General features: G+C 43.3%; 1 protein-coding gene across 5 annotated transcripts in view; it reads right to left on the bottom strand.

Annotated features, from left to right (window-relative positions):
- LMO3 (LIM domain only 3) overlaps positions 1-22,613 on the bottom strand; it is a 96,386-nt gene that overhangs the window by 49,453 nt on the left and 24,320 nt on the right. For all 5 annotated transcript variants that reach the window (XM_079993085.1, XM_079993087.1, XM_079993086.1 and 2 more), the window contains exon 2: positions 21,844-22,057. In XM_079993085.1, coding sequence (XP_079849211.1) covers positions 21,844-22,049 — 206 coding nt within the window. In that variant the 5' untranslated portion in view covers positions 22,050-22,057. The remainder of the gene's footprint in view (positions 1-21,843; positions 22,058-22,613) is intronic.

The raw sequence follows: 22,613 nt of genomic DNA, 5'->3' as shown, positions 1-22,613 counted from the left end.
CAGAACAGGCTAGAGAGTGAAGGAGTTGCCCATTTTCTGCCTTTAGGGTCAATACTTTAGCTATCAAACCAGGATCCGCTACCCTCACACACCTGCTTTCCTCATTCACACCCACAGATATTCCTTCACTTTCTACCCCCCTGTGTCACCAGATCCTAGAAGCTTACCCCTTCCTTGGTACAAGTTCCACCCATGCTCATTCATGCACACTGTAAGCGTAAAGCAAAACCCACTGAGGGGTGTAAAACTGCAGCTGTTGGTGGTAAAAGATATTTCACTAAATATACAGAAAACTAGCCAATCCCAAGTCTTAAGATGCTGAATGAGCACACACTTTCCAGCTCTTGCGTACGTTGCTGACCATAGGATCAATCGTCTGTTCTTGCTTTAGTTCTTTTCTTTGCTCCTTCAGCACATCTAGGATTTTGGATCCTAGAAAAATCATGCTGGTCCTGTTTTGCAAGAACATTTGCATCCCAGGAGCCACTGCGAGCCTCCCTTAGCCTCGTCACACATGCCTCTGGGCATGTGCAGCTAGAGACTGCAGAGGGTCACACTTGGGCCACAAGGAAGGTTCATTTTATTATTGCACACCTTCTTCTCAGAGTGGATTTCAGTGATGAGGATCAGTAGGTGCTGGTGAGCAAGTGAGATTGCAGCTGGCTAAGAGAATGGGGATGGGAAGGTTCGGCATAAAGGTAAAGGTAAAGGGACCCCTGACCATTAGGTCCAGTCATGGCCGACTCTGGGGTTGCGGTGCTCATCTCGCTTTATTGGCTGAGGGAGCCGGCGAACAGCTTCCGGGTCATGTGGCCAGCATGACTAAGCCGCTTCTGGCGAACCAGAGCAGCGCGCGGAAACACCGTTTACCTTCCCGTTGGAGCGGTACCTATTTATCTACTTGCACTTTGACATGCTTTCGAACTGCTAGGTTGGCAGGAGCAGGGACCGAGCAATGGGAGCTCACCCCATCGTGGGGATTTGAACCATCAACCTTCTGATCGGCACCTTCTGTGGTTTAACCCGCAGCATCTGTTAAAAATGGCATTTCTACTGTACCTTTCCAATCCCTTGTCAGCAGCAGTGAAATAATGAAATTCTCATGGGCGGGATGCAGAGTTTCTTTCATCTTTCGCCTTAATTTTGGCATTGCCAAGGAGCATTTGTGAGTGTCTTTTCTTGCATTATGCAACTCACCAGTGATCTGTATTCCACAACCGCCCTAGATGACTGTGTCTCTGAAAAACATGTGACATTTTTTTTTCTTTTCCTTCTCCTCCTGCGATGAGGCTACATTTTAATATTTTAATGTTCCATTATTTTAATGTATTTTATTTTTGTTTTTAAGTTTGTAATCATTCATCTTGTTTTTATCATTGCTTGTAAGCTGCTCTGAGCCCGGCCTTGGCTGGGGAGGGCGGGGTATAAATAAAAAATTATTATTATTATTATTATTATTATTATTATTATTATTATTATTATTATTATCCTCAGCTGGTCTACTCTATCAGCGCTACCCAGCCAGGGGTGGAGAAAGGGGGTTGCGGTGGGTGTAGGATGACCCAGGTGTCACCATTGAGGGGGGTGACAAAATTCTGGGGGTGACAAAATGCAGCGCGCCTGAGCCATGCATCTCTCCACCCTGCCCAAACGGTCCACCCGCTGCCTCCCCCCCAGCTGTGGGGCAGCTGATTGGGAGGAGGCAGGCAGACTCTGGAGGCCCCGCAGTGCACCCCGCCCCTGGGCTTCCTCCGCCACTGTACCCAGCATGCCTCAAAAACTGTTTACTAATATCTAAGCAAATGCGTTCCTTTTTAACATTTCAACAAATCTGTGTGGAATTTTTTTTTTAAAGGAAAAGCAAGGATTTTCCTGTGGGATAGCTCAGTCAGTAGAGCATAAGACTTTTTTTGTTAAATCGTTTTTATTAATTTTCCAATAAAAAAACATCCAATTAACATGTCAAATCATAATCCAATAAAAAATGTAAAAAGATCAAATTATCTTCCAAATTATAATTATTAATTTTTGGGACTTCCCATAGTGTGGACCTTGAAGCATCTCCAAATCTCAATCCTGCCTCTCGTCGTTATTTGCATATTTCCACATCTCGATTTTAACGCTCTAGAGCATAAGACTCTTAATCTTAGGACTGTGGGTTTGAGCCCCACGTTGGATAAAAAGATTCCTGTATTGCAGGGGGTTGGACTAGATGACCATCGTGGTCCCTTCCAACTTCACAATTCTATGATCAAATGAAATAAATGAGGCTACCATTCTCCTGCCCTCAGTAGCCAGCCTCCCACAGAGCTTTTTCACATCAGGAACCACAGGCAGGCAGCAGAGCAGTGGAGAAATATTTCATAGATGGGTAAACACATGCATTGCCCTTAGCTACCTCTCAAGGATAAGGTAAGCTCAGCTGTACACCCACCCAAGTTCCCAAGCATCATGAAAAGAGGTGGAAAAATGGAAGCCTCTTTTATGGGGGAAGAAAAGTTCTGAATAATTGCCAGGCGTGTTTTAGTACAGCACTACCCGCCCACCACCCAGCCACACACACCTCTACTGACCAAGGTGGCTAATCTGTCAAAGCAAGGAGTTTTCCTCTCTGCCCCCACCCAATACCAAAGCCAAGAATTCAATTCACTAAGCGCTTCTGTGATGTTCAATGCCTCTCCAGTTCAGTCGGCCTCCTCGGCAACCAATGATTTACCTTGCTGCTTAAGCCATAAAAGATTACTACCAAGATTTTATAATATGGTATAACTTGCTTTAAGGCACAAATTCCATCTGATGCCCTTTAAGTGAAACAATATCCCCATTTACAAAACGTGAAAGCTGTTCCTGTAATAAAGGAGACAAGATTGCTTCATTTTTATTATACAGGCAGGGATATTTGGGCACACACATACAGGCGCACGCACACACACACACACACACACACACTGGCCGGGACTTTTCACTTGTTTGGCAGCTCCTACTTGCCCCAATCCAGCCCCCAGTTTTTGCTACATTTTCAAAATGTGCAATCTCAGCAGCGCAAAGAAAGCTCACTGGTGACCTAAAGAGCAGAATACACTTTCCCCCTGCAAAGTCAGCTAGGTCTTCTGCAGTGCCCGTGTTCCTTGAAAGATTCAGTCACAAAACTGCTTAGAAGTCTAGAAAGGTATCTTACATCAAGTAAGAGGAGAGAGTGCTCTTGAGGGCCTGTTTGCGGATTTCCCCATGGCATCTATCTGGTTGGACATTGTGAGAACAGGATGTTAGATGAGACCTGCCACTGGTCTAACACAGCAGGTGCTTCTTATGTTCTCAAGAGCTTCAAGTCCACCTAGTTCAGGACTGTCTACAAATGGAGTTCAGGAGTCATTTTCAGCCTGAGAGTTGCATTCCCACATGAGTAGTCTTCCACAGGACAATGGCGGATGGGGCCAGGGGCAAAACTGGCGGGGGGGGGGGGAAATTTGCAACCCTTAGCTTTTCATTGCACGCTACAAAAGGACGTGGGTGGCACTGTGGTCTAAACCACTGAGCCTCTTGGGCTTGCCGATCGGGAGGTTGGAGGTTCGAATCCCCATGACAGGGTGAGCTCCCGTTGCTCTGTCCCAGCTTCTGCCAACCTAGCAGTTCAAAAGCACACCAGTGTAAGTAGAGAAATAGGTGCCGCTGTGGCGGGAAGGTAAAATGGCGTTTCTGTGTGTTCTGGCACCCGTCATGGTCCTCCATGCACTAGTAGTGGTTTAATCCTGCTGGCCACATGACCCGGAAAGCTGTCTGTGGACAAATGCTAGTTCCCTCGGCTTGAAAGCGAAATGAGCACCACAACTCCATAGTCGCCTTTGACTGGACGTAAGCGTCCAGGGGTCCTTTACCTTTACCTTTACCTGTATGCTACATTCCAGCCACACAACAGCCAGTGTGGTTTCACACAGGTGCACACAAACACCCCTCTCCACCCAGCAAGTTAAGAGGAATTTCAAGGATATATTTCATTCGGGGGGGGGGGGAACACTCAAGAGATCTGGATGGTGGTGTTCAGCCCTCCACCTGAGATTTCCTACCCCTGGTCTGCCAGTAACTCTTCAAGGTTTCAGAGAGGAAATTTTTAGCTTTCCCCATGAAAACCCACTCTTTAAAGCTGAATTGAAGCAAATGGCTGTTCAGGTTTTCTGCAGATTGCTGGTTGCTCTGATTCAGCTTTAAAGAATAGATTTTCACGGGGAAAGCCCTGGAGCAAAAACAAAGGATGCTTGGGTAAGAAACGTTAAAGTGCAAGCCGTGCCTGGAAAGCATGGAGGAACGGTAACTGTGGTTGAGCCCGAAGCCATGGTCCTTCCCCCTAAAATGCAACACAGAAAGGTACCTTATGCCAAGTCAAGCTATTTGCCCACCTAGCCCAGAATTTTCTACAATGACCGGCAGTGAGACTCTCCAGGGTCTTAGGCAGAGGACTTTCCTGCATCACTTTTAACTATAGAGGTCACAAAGTGAGCTTGGGCTTTTTCCCATACAGCACATCTGAGTTATCATCCCTTCCCATATAATATGCCTGTCTTGGAAGCAAAACATTCACCGGTTTTTAAGGTGGGGTGGAAAAACTCCACTCCCATCCCACCAGCTGATTTGCAATTTAGGGAAACGGAGAGCAGCAATACCCAAGTATTACGTGATTGTCAGGTTGCATACCAAAGCTTAATTTTCTTTAAGCCTGGCTTCTTTTGCTCAGTCACTTGGAGCTAAAAAACCACTTTTAAGTATTTTATATATGACAGGCAACAAAATCCTGGGATTGGAGACCTCACTTAATTACGACATTTCTCCAGGCATTCCATAACAGCAAGTCCAAAATAGAAACAGAGCACAGAAACACTCAATACTTGGGTTAGGATTGGGGGGGGGGGCTATGCATTTTTACGCCTTTTTGCTTGGAATGACAGTCACGTCTTCCTTGCCATATCGCAAATGTCTTTTGAAACTGGAGGGGTTCAGACATGGTTTTCCATGCAGAAGGAAGAGTATACATTTTGAGGAAATGGGTTCCTGGGCACACACACACAACTAGTGGATCCAGATTTATAGAATTTTACAATGCCCTGATACTTAGTTTAGAATTTGTAGAGAGAGTCCTCTTGTTTTTGTGTGCATGACTTAGCTATTGAGACAGTCGTGAATGGGTGGGGATCAAGAGGCTTCCAATGTAGAAGAGGAGGAAGAGAGGGGGGGAAATGGAAAGAATATTGCAATCAAACATAGTTAAGAGTCCGTTGCAGTGGGCAATAGTGACTAGGAGCTTGGGCCAAAGGTTTCTCAAATAAAAAAGGTAGTTAAGCTTTTAGTACTGGAACCTGGGAAATAAGTAAAACATCTTAAGGGGGGCTGTCACCAAAATAAAAATAACTTAATTTTATAGGTTTTAAATTGGTTGCACGCATATTCATGAAGGGGAGGTACATGTGTTAGAGCAGGCATCACCTCAGAAGAAGCATTACTTACCCTGTCTCATGAATGCCCCTTAATGTCACATTTGCAACCTACAGTTTAAGTACTTGTATTTTGCTCATCTTCTTGTTCTCCTCTCTTCTCCATTTTGTTTTTCTCTCTCTCTCTGTGTGTGTGTGTGTGTGTGTGTGTGTCTGCAGTCACTTGGGATTAACTCCCTTATGGGATAGTTCCACATGTATATATACTTTTGTAACCTAAGTCCGCCTTCAGGGATCTAACTGTGAACTGAATGAATGTGAGTAAACTACTTTTATGTTCACTTTAATAAGATTGTCGTGTATATTCCTTTTAAGAGGGACAAGAAGGGATCTTACCAGGAATCTTATATAAAGAGGGTCAGATGAGCCTGCAACAAGCAAACCGCTGTGCGTTTAAAGGGGAATGTTTAAACTCTGCTAAGTCATAGAACTTGCTAACGCAAATTAGGAAGGATATCATTAAACAATATACCCTCTCCTGCCTCCCTGAACATTCCCACAAATCCAATGTTCAGGAGCAACTCATCCATCAAAACTATCAACTAAATTGAAATGATGCTGTCTTCATTTTTGAAAAGTTGACAGGAGGGGAAGACAGTAGTAAGACATTGGGTAAACCCTATGTAGTACAAGACTTTAAAAAGTTAAATCCCTTCCTATCATGGTTCTATTGCCAGTACTTGGACTCAAGCTCCCTCCCTTAATTCACATTCAGCACCTTCTCCTGAAAAAGCTACACCAAGGCAGCAACAAGACCATCTCATTTTTCCTTTCTTACTTGTCTAGGAAAGTTTAAGAGCACTGAATCAATAGCTGTCTCAGCATTCTAAGAGATCTCCTACAGATCAGGCTTCAAAGCTCAGGTAGAAATTATGGGTTGCGTTCAACAAAGTCCTTTCACCTCTCCAACAGCTTCTGCTTATGCAGCAGGGATTCCTGCCTCCTTCTCCCCCATGAACTCAGATCTGTTCTGGGGGTTGGGGAAAAACCAAGAGCAAAATCCAGGGGGGAGCAGACAGGGGAGGAGATGTTACAATGCAAGAGCAAAAATCATTGTGCAAGCAAGGCGACTTTGTTGAGCGCAAACCTTGGGTTTCTTTCCTTAAAGCATACCCTGCACAGGCCGACTTTAACATTCCACAAACAGCTGGTTGTTGCACAAATGTACAAAGGCGGCTGGGCTTCCGCTGTAAAAGACAGAGAGAGACTTAAAATGAGAGATGTCCACATGAGATTCCGGGGTTATCTTGAACTCAAGGATCTCATGGTTACACTTGCATCAGTGCTGAGTATGGACAGTCCTAATAGCTGTACAATCTCCCTGGCCTGATCCACTATTTAAATACCATTGCATCACCAATTGTTTACTTACCAAGTAACTATGTGCTTAATTTTATAGTCACACATACTCATTGGGTTTCTTTGCCAGAGCATAGGAGCACCTTAGTTTTTCACTTCCTAGATTTCATAATAAATGAAGAAAATTATTCCAGCCATTTGATTTTTTTGTTAAAGAAAGTTTCCCGGTTTTGTTAAAGAAAGTTTCTCCTGGTGACCTTATTGGCCTGTTTGACTGGAGTGTGCAGAAATTGGACCCAACGCTTTCTTCACACCAGATCTGCACCAATCTTCGGTCATTGTTTTGTCTTTGGTCTTCAGCAATTCATACAGCTGTTTTTTTTTCTATTTCTTCATTCCGAGCAGTTGGGCTTTAGAAAAAAAAAACCACATCTATAAAACAATGCAAAGATGAAGCACTCTTCCCTTCTCTGGGGAGGCGTGGAGAAGTTTCACTACTCTTAGCAAAATACTGGCGCTCTCAAAATTCCTCAGGCGTTGTACCCTAGTGTAAGCACTAGCATGAGGGCTCCTGCTAGCAGGAAACTCCAGATTTGCCTGAAATCTCACTTTCGGCAAAATTCAGAAGCAAGTCCAGCATTCAAAGGAACACAATCAATAGACCTTTGCTGAGAGAGCTTCAGAATCAGCATGTTGAGAGATAAGCAGCAAAAAGGGCAGGTTTCAAGCAGCCCCATTTCAAACATTTATTTTTTGCCATATACAAGTTTAACAGGCCTGGTGCCAACACACAGCATCTGTAGGCTTAGCCATGCTGCTGTCTGCCCTCACTTCACTAAGAAGCGCTGAGCTCCAGCAGGGGCCATTTGTCTGTCAGTTATGAGTTTATTTCCCCCTCACAATATCCTGGACAATGCAACTGTTTAGGCCATTGTGTGGAAAAACAAAATGGTGGGTGCTGAGAGGCAACCATTCATATAGGGTTGCCATATGTCCAAGAAAACCCGGACATGTCCTCTTTGGTGGGGGGGGGGCAACATATTGATCCGGGCAGATATTTACATTTTTAAAGGAGATGTCTGGGTTGGGGGGGGGTTGGGGTTTTTTTGTTTGTTTGTTTTAAATAATCTTTATTAATTTAAATTACACATATACAAAGAATTTACAATCTCATACTACAAAAAGAAAATTAAAGAAAAAACAATTACAAAAAGAGAAAAGAAGAAAATACAGAAAGAAGAAAGAAAAAGCAGATTTACGTGCAAAAAAACCCTTAATCTTCCTAATTAATACTTAAATAAACACTTAAATAAAAAAGACTTCTGACAAAATGAGTCTTCCAATCATTCTCATTGTACTGTTTATACTATCGGGTTTTTTGCACAGTTTTATATTCTTTAATATTGTTCCCGTCTACTCCACAAACGGTATTTGTTGTGTTTACAAGTATCACTCAAGTGCTGCTAATATGGTGTGGTTGGTACAATATGATCTTATATAATCCTTAAATATTCTCCATTCTCCAGATATTTTCTGGTTCAATACTCTAACTCTTCCCGTCAGTTTTCTAGTTGTAAATATTCTAACACGAGTATCTGCCAATCTGTAATTGTGGGTATTGTTTCGTTTTTCCACTTCCTCACCAGAATAATTCTTACTGCTGTGGTAGCATACATGAACAATTGTCTTATGTCTTTTAAAATTTCTATTGGTTTTTTTTTTTTTTTTTTTACTTGGGCGGCTCTGCACACCGTGGCTGCTGCCAGCCTGAGTCAGGGAAAGAGGCGTGCGGGTGCAGTGGCGGTCCCACTCGCCTGCATGCTTCTTTCCCCAGCTCCGGCTGGCAGTGGCTCAGCCTTCATATCTTCAGATATGGCAACCCTAGCTCATAGGAGTTGGAGAGAGTTGGAGGCAGTAACACTTCTGAAGACCACTGGATGGGAAACACATGAGACAACAGTGCTCTTGTGTTTGGGTGGTGCTTGCCGGCATCAGGTTGTCCACCTAGAGAACAAGATGTTGGGACTAAATGTGCCATGGGCCTGATCCAGAAGGCTCGTCTTTTTGTCTTGGCTGCCATTTACTGTTAAAGTCTGACACCCTTGTGGCATAACAAGATAAGACCACCATGAAGTATGAGGGTGGTCCACATGGCTGAGAAGATCCTCACATCTAGAGCCAGACACGCAAGGAAGTGTACAATTCTAATCATGGCAAGTACTGCTTAAAACCAGGGCCAGACTTAGGTTTGATGAGGCCCTAAGCTACTGAAGGTAATGGGGCCCTTTGTATGTCCAGCTGTCCTTTGTCAACAACAAATTGTCACTGTTTTTTTGTGTTGAATATATGCTATGTGGTAATTTATGGACCTAATAGGTATCTAAAGCCATTTGCACATAACAAAATATGTATTTTATCAAAGTAATTGTTGAACTGAAATACATTTAGGAAGAAGTACTGTATATTAATAGTGAAATACAATTAAGAAGAAGTATTTTAATTGTGAAATAATTATTAAGCTCTAACTGTATGTAGGTTTTATTTGTTTTTTATCTTATATTTTGGAAATGTACATCGAGGTTGGTTTTTTCCTTTAAATTTTTGGGGGGCTCCCAAGAGAGTGTGGCCCTAAGCTATAGCTTGTTTAGCTTATATGTAAATACGGCACTGCCTAAAACAGCAAGCTGGTGATCTGTTAGGAAGATTAGAAAAACACGGCTGAATACCAGCAGGGGGCGAGAGAGGCAGTTCATAACCATGGTGGCATTATTGAAGGAGCTGCCACTCTAGACACCATAGAGATGGTGCCATCACTCTTGTGGCTAAAGGTGGTGGTGGGAATGCTATGGAAACAATGACCAGCGGGATTCTACAAATGGGCAAATGTTATGTACAATCATATTTTCTATCCCATCGGTTTCTAACTGAAGCTGGAGAATATTCGGGGCGGTCCTAAGGAAGATTTCTAAATTGTTTCATGACATTTAAAGCCCAAGTTACCTGAAGGACTGCTTATGCACATATGAACCTACCTGGGCCTTCAAGCAGCCACAGAAGCACCCTGTGATATCACTGAATATGATCAGGCTAAGGATAGGAAGTGGAGAGTGGAGGCACCAACCAACATGTTTTGTCTATTGAACTCACTTGCCCAAGATAAAGGTGTCTTCCTCCTTGATTTCTAGGCAGTGAGGTGGGCAGCATATAAACAAACAAACAAACAATTCCTTTAAAAATTCTTTTTCAATCTGCTTTTCATTAAGGCAAGCCAGGATAGCTATTAATTTGAGGAATGCTTTGGTTATATGCTGGGGATTCATGGGGTTTTTGTGAGCGATTGTAGCTTATGCCATTAATGCTATTTGATGCTCTGCTTTTTTCTATATATGTAAAGAAGTTTCAGCTGTATGTTGATTTTAACTGTGGAAATGTTATTCCTACAATGCTATTCCTACTGTGTGTTGGCTTTTTTCAGAGATTCATGGGGGGGGGTTGAGGGGGGGGGAGATATTTTGGGAGGACCCAAGATCCTGAAAAGCAGTTCCATTTAAATAAAATAAAAACATTAGGACTTGATATCACATTAGTCTCTTCAAGTATGCATGCCGACTCAGTTTTGCAACCTTACACCAACGGGGGTGCCAATGCTTCCCTAGTCCCCCAGGGTTTTTTAATTATAAATTAATTATAATTATAAAAAACAAGGTATTTTTGAGCTATCCACTACCTTTATAGAGCTGCCACCTCCAGGTTGCAGAATCTTTGATTTTGGAAGTCAACAACCCTATACAGCAATTCAGTATAAACAAATAAGTTAATCTGTGCTGTGCTTTAAGAGAAGAGACAGACCACCAGCAAGAATACTTGTAGCAATTTATTTAATTTGTCGTAAGCTGGAAGAAATTTGCTGTTAAGCATTAAACACGAAGTGTAATAACATAATTGAATATGCCCCTCAGAAAACTGTGCAAATGAGAATACATGAATCAGTCTAGCTCAGCAATATTTTATTATATAAAACATTCCTTCGTTACCAGTTTTGGCATGCATCAAAAATGAGCTTATCCCCTACACAGATTATCTCATCAATCATAAGAGAATAAAACCCACACATAATCCCAAGCACTAATTTTGATAAAATGATACGAGAATTGTAGAGCCAGAACAACGTCAGATGCCACAGATAGCATCATTGTGGGAATTTTATTTACATGCGCACTCACAATAGTGTGAAGTAGGTAGTATTTCACCCCTACAGTTCTTACAGGAAGTCACCAAATACCAGCCATGGCATATTATTAACAATATTTTCACATAAATAATGAGATACCAAAGTCAGGAAAACTGCCCATAATGTCAACAAGGAAGCAACACTCAAATCATTCTGTGCTTGAAGTGCCTCTGAAGGACCCATTAACACAGCCCCCTTCAAAGCTGACAGTATCTTTGGGGATACTCTCAGACCTTTGCCAACTGTAGGGTGGAAACTGTTCAGAGATTCTTGTACATAGGCGTAGGATCGATGACTTGCATCCGAAGGCAACTGCTAGGACTCCAGTAAGGTCCACAGTGCTTACATCTGCCCTGGCCCTAGAGCCTGGTCTATGAGCCTCCATTTTACTTTCCTACAGTGCTCCAGAATAATGCTACACTGAGCACCTCAGGGCACTTTGATACTGCAGCAGGGCCAGCTTGAGACATTTTGGCACCTGAGGCGAATCACAAAATGGTGCCTACCTCCCCGCCAGGAAAGAACTGTGTTGGGATCTGTTGCCCCTGTGGATCCTGCCACCTGAGGTGAAGATCTCACATTGCCTGATGGGTGGGCCGGCTATGTGCTAAAGCCAATGTGGCTTCCAAATAAACCTGAGGCGCCAAATCAACCTGAAAGGTGGCCAGGGCAGTCTTTAACATATGCGCCGCCGTTGTGCAAAGATCCGCCCAGAACCCCCAAATTTAGTTTAGCCCTGAAATTAACTTTTATTATGCCTTATGTCACTATTATCATTTGATAAATAGTGCTCAGGCCTGCCACAGTTTGTGTGTGTGTGTGTGTGTGTGTGTGTGTGTGTGTGTTGTTTAAAACCAGCTTTTCTAAAGAAGACAAAGAACACATTGGTAGTCTGTGTAAAGACTCCACACATGCACTTACAGTCATAGGGAAGTGTCTGAAAGATGAGATGGGTGGGCATTGTGCGCATGTGTGGGAGAGCCATCTTGGGCAGCCTTTCATTGTGGGAGCAACCTTATTTCTAGAGAAGAAGAAGAAGAAGAAGAAGAAGAAGAAGAAGAAGAAGAAGAGTAGTAGTAGTAGTAGTAGTAGTTTGGATTTGATATCCCGCTTTATCACTACCCGAAGGAGTCTCAAAGTGACTAACATTCTCCTTTCCCTTCCTCCCCCACAACAAACACTCTGTGAGGTGACTGGGGCTGAGAGACTTCAAAGAAGTGTGACCAGCCCAAGGTCACCCAGCAGCTGCATGTGGAGGAGCGGGGAAGCGAACCTGGTTCCCCAGATTACGAATCTACCGCTCTTAACCACTACACCACACTGGGTCACCACACAGCTGGGAGGGCCCTTGTGAGCGTGCATATAAGAGTTCTTCTTCTGGATCCTGTGCATGCTCCCGTCACTAGATAGGTGCGTTCTCTTTTGCCTATCTCTCCCTCTTTCCTGTCACTCCGCCTCCCCCCGGCTTTGGTGAGCGAGACTTTCCAGAGAGTTCTCCCTGCAGTAGCATTAGCAGGCAGGTGGCACAAGATCAGTCGTGTCAAAGGTGCCGCTGGCCCCGTTGCCGCATAGCAGCTCAATACAATACGCTTAGGTGGCTTCAGTGCCGGGTGCCCCCCAGAATCCAACACCCAGGTGCCCCGCACCCCTTGCACCCCCGGGTAAAGACGGCCCTGAAGGGGGCCCACCAGAGCCTGAAGCCCCTCAAACCTGGAGCCAGCCCTACATGCAAACACATTTCAGTTCTGCTCATACACAGTGGGGACTCCCTGGCTGCTCTAGGAATCAGATAAGGATGCAACAGAATCAGAAGCTGGAGAAAGAAACTGTTTGGTCATTTCCACAGAGAAACGGTAATCACTGGGGAGGGAGGAACTCCCAGCTGCTTGTTCTTTTCTGACACGCATCTCTCTACACTCTGCAAGATCTACTACACAAATCCAAGAGCCTCTGCATTCATGCTGGGGAAAGCTAGAGAAAGCGTTGGAAAGGTACAGAAGAGGGCAGGCAAAATTGTTTGGGGGCCAAATACCTATGAGAAAAGGTTGTAACATTTCAGACTATTTAGTTTAGGGGGAGGAAAGAAAGCAAAAGGAGGAGGAAGAAATGAGAGGTGTGTGTAGGAGACAGAGGATAGCGATAAGTTCCCCCCTCTCCAACAAAGCCATGACTTTCTGGGCAGAAGAAAAGGAAGTCTTTCTTAGCACAGCACATAGTTAAACTATGGAATTCAGTGCCACAAGAGGGAGTGAGTCATCATGGCTAGGATGACATTAAACATGATTAGAAAAATTAATGGAAGATAAGACTTGCTGTTATGATAGCTGTATCTTTGGTTGGAATATTCTGAAAACCTCAATGTCAGCGTTATCTGCACATTTTTTTTCCTAATTCCCATCACATTCCTTGATTTTGATGAGAATAATGTTTTAAAAAACAGTTTGCATCAAAAATGCAAGCAATTCCCACGCATCATCCACATAATATCATATACACATACAATCCAGGTTTCCTAAACTACCCATACTCATTTGTATGTGTGTACAAATATTTACAAAATTATGCTGCACAAATACATTTTTGGTGTATAGTGGGGCACATAAGTAGACTCAAGCCTTAACTATGCTTGTGAACTTAGAAAGAATCCTCTTTATATCACTTAGTATTCTACAGCAAAACGCTTTCACCCATAGCCCACACTGACACCCAGTCAAATTATTCCTGAGGCCAGATTTTGATGTGTTTTATTACCCACTCAAAGCTCTCAAAATTGATGGATTAATTGCCAAATAAAGAAATTTGTACAGTACCAAGTAAATAATTCTCATAGATTCTAGTAGCATGCAGTCCTGTACTGAATTTTCTAAGAATCTGAATTTCGGCACAGACACCGGATGGAGAGGAGTTTCCCAAAGCCCACCCAAAACATTGCATGGATCGCAGCAAGGAATGGGCATATCTGTCAACTGCAGTATATAAACTTGATGAAATAAAGATAATTATTTTTTTCCCAATTGTATATTCAGTTCTCCACACCAGTTTGCTAACTTAAAAAAACACACGTGACAATTCATCAGCATTTTAGTAGATATTTTTGTATGCATTTCTGCTAATACACACATTTTTACAAAATAGTTTTCCCTACTGCAATGCATTATTGTTATTTTCACTAATACATACATTTATATGGACATTTACCCTTGTCTGTGCATTTTTGCACATTTTACTTGGCTGGAGAACTGCCCTGCAAACGTCAGAGAAGCGCAAATTTCAAACGATGGCTGTGCTTCAGTCTGGATACTGTTTCAGAAAGCAGGACTATATTGATATATCATGGTGTCTGAAATAAGGATGGAGCTACATAGAGGCTTTGGCTGACTTCATGATTTTCCCCACTTTGTGGCTTTTGCCAGCACCTGCTCTTGCGATTCGCTTGCCCCTGCAGGGGACAGCTGAGCCAGCAGAATAAACAGGGGCTGCAGGAATCTAGAGGAGCATTGGTTGGCTTCATGGGTTTCCCCACATTGTAATTTTGCATAGTACACAAGCGCACACACGTCATGATTTGCGATATATTATTGCCAGGTCAAAAATTATGAAACCGATATCGCAATATGGACTTCAAATCGGGTTTGGGATGCTATATCAATATATTGTGCAACTCTAGCCCCTACCTCAAGCAGCCGGCTGTGTGCATGTGGGGGTGGATAGACTTGACCTACAGGCCACAAATGCCCAGGTGGTTCTCCACTGAAAGGAAGTGCAACTTCCATCCATGTCAAAGAGATGCGGCAAGACCAAGAGCTTTTGCCACCTGAGGCAAAGGACAAGGTGGTCCCTTTGCCAGTCTATATGCCATGCAGAAGATGACCAGACTGGTGTTTGGTGATGAGACCCAGTGCTGGATTTACGTATAAGCTAAACAAGCTATAGCTTAGGGCCCCCCTCTCTTGGAGGGGGGCCCAAAAATGTAAAGGGGGGAAAAACTGGACATACATTTCCAAAATATAAGACAAAAAACAAATAAAACATATGTACAGCAACAGTATTTTGTGTTGTATAGGCTCCTATGATGTAAGCAATGGGCCCTGCCTGCTAGCCTGCTCCCTAAAATATCACTGGTTTGCTCCCATCTATATATAGGGTGCCTACATTCTGCATGGACTGGTTGCGTGGCAACATGTGCAAATGGCTTGAGATACCTATTAGGTCCATAAATTACCATATAGCATATATTCAACACAAAAAACAGCAACAATTTGTTGTTGACAAAAGACAGCTGGACATATAAAGGGCCCCATTACCTTCAGTAGCTTAGGGCCTCATCAAACCTAAATCTGGCCTTGATGAGGCCCTCTACTCCACCAGCAAGATGGTTCCAGGAGCACGGAGCAGATTGCATGGTGCGCACAGTACAGTGGCACCTCGGGTTAAGAACTTAATTCGTTCCGGAGGTCCGTTCTTAACCTGAAACCATTCTTAACCTGAAGTACCACTTTAGCTAATGGGGCCTCCCGCTGCTGCCGCCACCGGAGCACGATTTTTGTTCTCATCCTGAAGCAAAGTTCTTAACCCGAGGTACTATTTCTGGGTTAGCGGGGTCTGTAACCTGAAGCGTATGTAACCTGAAGCGTCTGTAACCCAAGGTACCACGTACTGTCTTCCAGCAGAGGGGAACCGCTGGGGAGAGGGCTCAGGAGGGGAAGAGATGATGGCTGCCACTGCTACTGCCAAACATACAACTCACAATCCCCATGCACTGCCTCCTTCTCCCTATCAGCTGACTGTGCTTCATTGCAACTATTAGGAGACAGCGTGTCGTTGGGGTCTGCTCTGCCTTCGATACTCAAAAAATTGCCAGGGCCTTGCTCATTTCTTCCTCCACCAAACTTTCAGGTTAGCGCTGCATCAGTCATGAGAGCAGCTTCTTTTTGGAGGAACCCTGCAGTACATTTACAAGTCTAATTAAACAGGCCATGAGAAGAGGGTGGGGAAGGAAGAGACCACTAAGCTTCAAGATGTATTTTTCAAAGGGGGCAGGGGGAAAAACTCCCCCCATATTCAAGCTTGATAATCCTCTTTACAGGAGCCCTGTGCATGGCTGGAATATTTAACATGACAGTTGTATAAAGTGCAGTAATTCAATTTCTATGCAGAAGGGGATTTTTTTTTAAAAGGGGAGAAAAAAAACATGTTTTAGAAAGGCACCATAATCTTTGCTAAGACACACACACACAGAGAGACATTTAGCATCTCCAAATTGGAGTTAAAGTCTCAGAGTGCAAAGATAATTTAAGCCGTGTATGTGTGTGTGCGTGTGCGTGTGGGAGAATAGCAGCTCTTTGGTAAAATGCTGCCAAAATTAAATTGGAAACGAAACGGCACTTTGTAGTCATTGGGTGCTCAGCAGGGTACGCCTAGTTAAAAACCCAAAGTGAAAAGGGTGATTGACCTACATTGCTACCAGCTCCGTGCAGCTGCACTTTCGTTATTTCCATTGCATCTGATGAAGCTCATTAGTTAATGCAACTGAATTACCTATACTTGCCAGGCATTCATCTATTTCATACCACATGGCCAGATACTAACTTCAGCAGCAGAGCTGCACAGCACCCTGCCATGCAGCTGCCTGGAAATCTTATCTGCTCCTCTAACACATAGGGGCAAAAAGAACTGGCCCAAGATGCCACAGGAGTGGAACTAGGACATGGAGAACTGTTCTGTACCAAGTTAGACCACTTGGCCATCAAAGCCCAGTGGAGACAAGTGACCAGTGGGATTTGTAGGGCAAATCATTCCAGTTTTCTCCCTCCCGTTACCAAGTTCTGCAAAGGTGAGACAGAGACAGAGGAAGAACCCTCTGAACTTCTTCAGTATGGAGGGAGGCAGTTGGGGGGCTGGCTGAGGGCAGACTCAGGTTGGTGGGGCAGTGCCCCATTCGCCCTAATGGAGCAACCACCATACTCTGGCAACAGCTCTCCAAGGTCTCACCGTACCTGAAGATGCTGGAGGCTGAAAGTGCAACTTTTTGCATGCAAAGGTAGGCTAAATGGCAAATTTGATCTTGATAGGCCATATGCCAATTTTAAGGGGGAGAAAGGGATCTGTCTGTCATGAGCAGAGCCGGAGGGATCAGCCTATTTCTAGTTTGTGTCACTTTGCAAGCACTCATTCCTAAATCCATCCCATCTTGTTTTTAATCTGTGTCTTAAATCCACACGAAAATTCATATGTAAACACATAATGAGGGCTGTCTTTCAGCTGGAACTTGCCAGAACTCAGTTCCGGCACCTCTTAAGCGGGTGCCATTGCCATTCTAAGAGAACAAGGGAGGTGTTCATGGTAAGTTATGGCACCTCTTTTCTAGAAAAATAGCACTGCCCATAATTATGTTTTTATCTCAATATACGTCTAACGCATACTTGATACTAAATTATGCATTGTGCAACATGCTACAAGTTCTTAGCTGAAGACAGTTGTAATGTACGGTATTGCAAATTTGGGAGACGTGCAAAATCTGAAGAGTACTGTAAGTACAATCCAATCCATGTATAAGCCCAGAAGGCCCAGATCAGGCCAATTCACATTGGAATTCACAAAAAAAATTGAATTCCTCAGGCATCCCTAGAGATTATGCTTTGTTTCCACATAGAGCCTCCCCCTCTTCTAGGGGAAGGAATTGTGAAAAGCAAGTAACATGGACTCCGGACTAGCAATTCTCATCTCCACACCACAGACTTAAAGCTTACACCCCTCTTTCCCAGAGAACCCTGGGACTTTTGCAGTGGTCAAAAGCGCACTCAGAGGAAAGGTCTCCATACCTGAACTATACTTCAAGATTTCTTGGAGGAATGCAAGACTGTTGATACAAAACAGGAAAGTTTGCACCCAACTTGTGAAATCTATAAGCCACACTTGTCCACCCCCTGCTGACTAGGGATGATGGGAGTTGCAGTCCAACAACAACTGAGGACCCAAGTTTGGGGCAGGCTTCTCTAAAATACACTCCCAAAACCTCTGCATTGCACTCAGTGGTGGGTATGTAGAAGTTCTTCAGCAGGAACAGTATCCCTGGACACAGAAAATTTAGAACTACTGCTTAAGAGAAAAATATCACAAAGTATCAATACGTCCATCATACTGAGAATTTAAATAGGAGACCTTCAGCTAATCTGTATTAAATCTGTAGTAATCTGTTTAAAAACTACACTTTTTAAATTGTATTTATTAAGCTTTGATTCTGGAAATTATGACTACTCATCAACTAGATTAAAAACTATTTCTAAATGTAAGAGAAATAATAATGGGGGAAGAGAGGGTAATTCAGTTCCACAACTCTAGGAATTGCATTTGTTGTCATGGACTGTTCTTCAGACACCTTGACAGCTCATGGCAAAATCCCAATAATAAAACCCACCATTAAAGCTCAACAGAAACACCCAACATTTACCTGTCCAACTTAAAAAGGGCACCACAGAAGTGCACCAGAAAGATCGATGAACCCACATTAATTCCTAAAACAAAGCACTTAAATTAAAGAGGGTGGAGGCCATTTTAGACTTCCATTCAAAATGTTGTTTCAGACTTTGGATGGACGTCTCTAAGTGTTCCATGAAAGGTGACCCACATGTCAGTCTTAACCATTTGAAAGCAAACAAACCACTTCAACAGAAACCAATTATCTCACTGGCCCACTCTCTCCTCAAAAGGCACCACAAACTAGTGCTAACCTCATTCATATTTCCTGAACTGGAAATGCTAATGAACACTCTTTTTTAAACAAAACAAAACAAAACCAAAGAATCTGACACAGTCCAAGGAACATTACTAGTTGCATCCTCATGTATGGAAGAGATATCAATGAAGGTCACAAGAAGAATCCCAATATTTGACTAGTTGGCAGAATATTAATAGAGGTTGGATCGTACAGTCCCCCTGAGCTAAATGAGGAATTAGGTTGTTATAGTTTTGTTACCACAAGATGTAGTGACTGCAACCAAAACTATGTGGCTTTACAAGGGAAATGGAGAAAAACCATGAAGGATAAGGCTACTGGTAGCTAGAAGTCATCGATCTCACCTCTAGGTTCAAATATGGCATTGCTGAAGAACAAGCTTGAGAGAGGATTAATGCCCTCATGCTTTGTTTCTGGACTTCCCAGAGACGGCAGCCAGATCACTGGCTGGGGTTTTGAAACAGCTGCACTGGTTTCCAGTTTATTTCCGGGCCAAATTCAAGGGTTTAAAGCCCTGAACGACATAGGACCCAAGTACCTGAAATTTCACCTCCTTCTCTGCAAACTCTCTTGAGTGTTATGATTAAGGGAAAGAGGAAGGCATTTGGTACAGAACCTGCATGCCTCTAGAGGGCGCCACAAATTAGAAGTACACAGGTGTGTGTAACATCCTGTTTGAGATGCTTAAAATACAGGAAGGGATTTTTTTAAAAGCCTCTAAAGGAGGTAGAGAAAAGCTGCAACCTAACCCTAATGCAGTCATTAGCATAGACAATTCGTTCCTCGTATCCCTATCAAGTCAGTGACTAAATATGAAAGCTTATTTGCCTACAAAAGGGAGCACACTTTACCTCCCGGATTAGCATAAAAATTGAGATTTCTTTTTACAGGTTCACTGCATAGCTAAGTACATACGGGTGCAATGAGGCAAATGACTGTCTGCAATTACGTTAAGTGCATCAACTTGAAGTTTAACATAAATAGCGCATTTAAGTATAAGCAAGTGATCACGATGGGGAAGAGACAAGGCTAGATCGGGGAAAGGGGGCTGGACCAAAGGTGCCAGTTCTCACGTGAAGCTGGGAGCTTTATTCCACTCCAGTCAGACTTCATCACTTGGGAGTAGGCCTGGGTTCGGGGCCAACACTTTCTTCACCACAATTTGTTGGGGTGGCGCGTGGGGGCACGTAAAATCTACCCAAAGAATGGACAGGAAAAGATGTTTGGGTGTGGAGCGTGTTTGGTAGTCATCACTACTTCTTGTGGGAGTGAATTCTCTAGTTTTGACCTCAGCTTTTTGCCTACCTGTTGCCTCTAACAAATAGGTGTTGCAGGTTTTTGTGGGGTTTCAAAAAACCAGCAACGCCAATTTGCCAAAAGTGACGTGAATGTATATACTGCATGCAGCTAATCCTCTTTCAAGCTGGTATCAATTCTCTGATTCCTCTTCAACCACACCACATCTGTTCTCAGCCTGAGACAAACAGAAAATTCCCAAGGTTGACATATATGAGTGATTGGCTCATGCATTCAGATCACTTGTGGGGTGTGGGGTGGCGCAGACTGCATAGGGACAGTTTTTCCCCAAATATATAATGTTCAAATGCAATTAACTTAGCCCAAAGTGTTATTTGCTTACAGAATTAAATTAAGAGATTGTTTGTTTGTTTAATTTATATGCTACCCTTCATCAGAGGATCAAAGGGTGGTTTAAAGTATAAAAACTCAAAAATACATGACATAACAGCAAACAAAATACTCCCCACCCGCAACACACACAGTTTAAAAGACCCTAGACTGTTTAATTAGCCAAAGGCCTGAGAGAAAATGGATGTTTTTGCCTGCCACCTAAAGATATAGAATGAAGGCGAGCATTCTGCAAATGAGGAGCCACCAGAGAAAAGGCCCGTTCTCATGTTGCCACCCTCCAGACTTCTTGTGGACAGGGCACATGAAGAAGGGTCTTGGAAGACGATTGCAGGGTCTACAAATACAACTATATCCCAGCAACCCGAAAAACTACATTTGTAGAGATAGCAGTTTACCTAGTACAGCCTAAGCGGGCCACTGAACTCACAATACACTGAAAAGGCTTCTGCCTTTTCAGAAGGGAGATGAGAGGCGTAGTTGTAGCCTGGTAGGGACTGCTAGGAATTAAATGTTTACTGTTCAGCACAGATAGTTAAAGAGCTATCCTTTGTGGCAGTTAATTAACTGTTTGGAATAGGAACTATGGTCCTTGAGGAAGCGGGCAAGTGGATGGAACAAGCGATTTGACATCTTCCAAAATGTACATAGTACCTGCTGCATGGTATATAACCTGCTGCTGGGAAACAAATGCAGATGAAGTGAAACTAGGGTTGGGTGCTCTGTAAAATAAGCTCCAGATACTCTCAGGGTAAAAAATTAAGTGGTTCAGCTTAAGATGGAAGGTCAACATTGTGCCACCATTCATTACAGGGAATTAGGAGGAGAAGGCAATTTTTGAACCCAAGCTTAATAAGTATTAACAGTATTAAAGAATATTAACAGCTGCATAACGTTGAGTACAGTTCTGCAACTGGTCCAAGAGAAATATTCTAGCCTACGATTCTCCCAGACATGCTAAGTTTCCATCGTTCTGGATTCCCACTGACTGAGGGGGAAATACACAAACACATACATCCTTCAGCCATCAGAACTGGTACAGTCCAGAAACGGAGGCCTATTTTTATCATGTGCGTAAGCTGCTTGTCCAGAGGAAAACAGAAATAGGATTTCTGCAGATCTTTCATTTTAAATAAAGCTATTTATGATCCCAGCCGACCACCACTGTTTGTAGAAAGGGGGCACAGTCAAAGACGCATTCCTTAAAAAAAAACCTCTCAGCATAGCACTTAGGAAAAAGATCTTCCTTATGAGGGCACAAGGCCCAAGAATGAGCCTACGAAGCCATTTCTCCACTCTGAGCACCATTTGTATGCTTGCTGTGGTGCAGCCAGGTGGAAAAGTATCCGTAGTGACAGTGGTGCACCAGATTGTGCGAGGGGAAAGGACCTAGCAGGAGTTGGAAGTGTGGCAGATGTACGAGGTGTGTAGAAAGAGCAAAGTCCTACCTCAGGTAGTCTCTGCGGCACAGGATAAGGTTGGCTTTGGTGTACAAGGTAGAGCCTACCTCCCCCAAACGGCAGTCGCAGCAGGCACACTTCAGGCAGTCCTCATGCCAGTATTTGTCCAGGGCCTTTAGGAGATACCTGTCTTTGATCTTACGGTTGCAGCCAGCACAACCTTTCGGTTTGGTGTCTGGCTGGACAGAGAGCATTTGTATACCTGAAACGAGAAGAGAAGGAGAGAGGGAAAAGAGGATGTCAGGTGACACAGCCAAGGGATGCCCAGAACAGGATCCTTTGCCCCCAAACTGAAACTTATCAGAGCTTTCCTCTTTCTTTGAAATTCCTTGGATGTTTCTCCAGACCAGGGTTTCCCAAACTTGGGTCTCCATCTGTTTTTTTGGACTACAACTCCCATCATCCCTAGTTAGCAAGAGCAGCAGCAGGAATGATGGGAACTATAGTCTAAAAACAGGTGGATGGAGACCCAAGTTTGGGAAGCCCCGCTCCAGATCACATGTTTATTTTTACCCGTTTAACAAAATTTGTGTAGTGTTTACTCAATTTTAAAAACTTGTACGTTGTTCACAAAGGATGGTCTAAAATACTTGTTTAAATATATATACATAAATTAGTATCAAAAGCATTGTTAAAGATAAAATTTTCAAATGTAAATAGAATCAGCCACCTTCAAACTATTGTGCATCATAATATTACATGCCTGGGTAGGATTGTGGAAACAACAAAGGTTTTAGCAGCCACCGAAACCAAGACAG

The sequence above is a fragment of the Podarcis cretensis genome, assembly GCF_951804945.1.
Source record: "Podarcis cretensis genome assembly, chromosome: 10".
NCBI classification, from domain to species: domain Eukaryota; kingdom Metazoa; phylum Chordata; class Lepidosauria; order Squamata; family Lacertidae; genus Podarcis; species Podarcis cretensis.
This window is presented reverse-complemented; position numbering and strand designations above follow the sequence as displayed.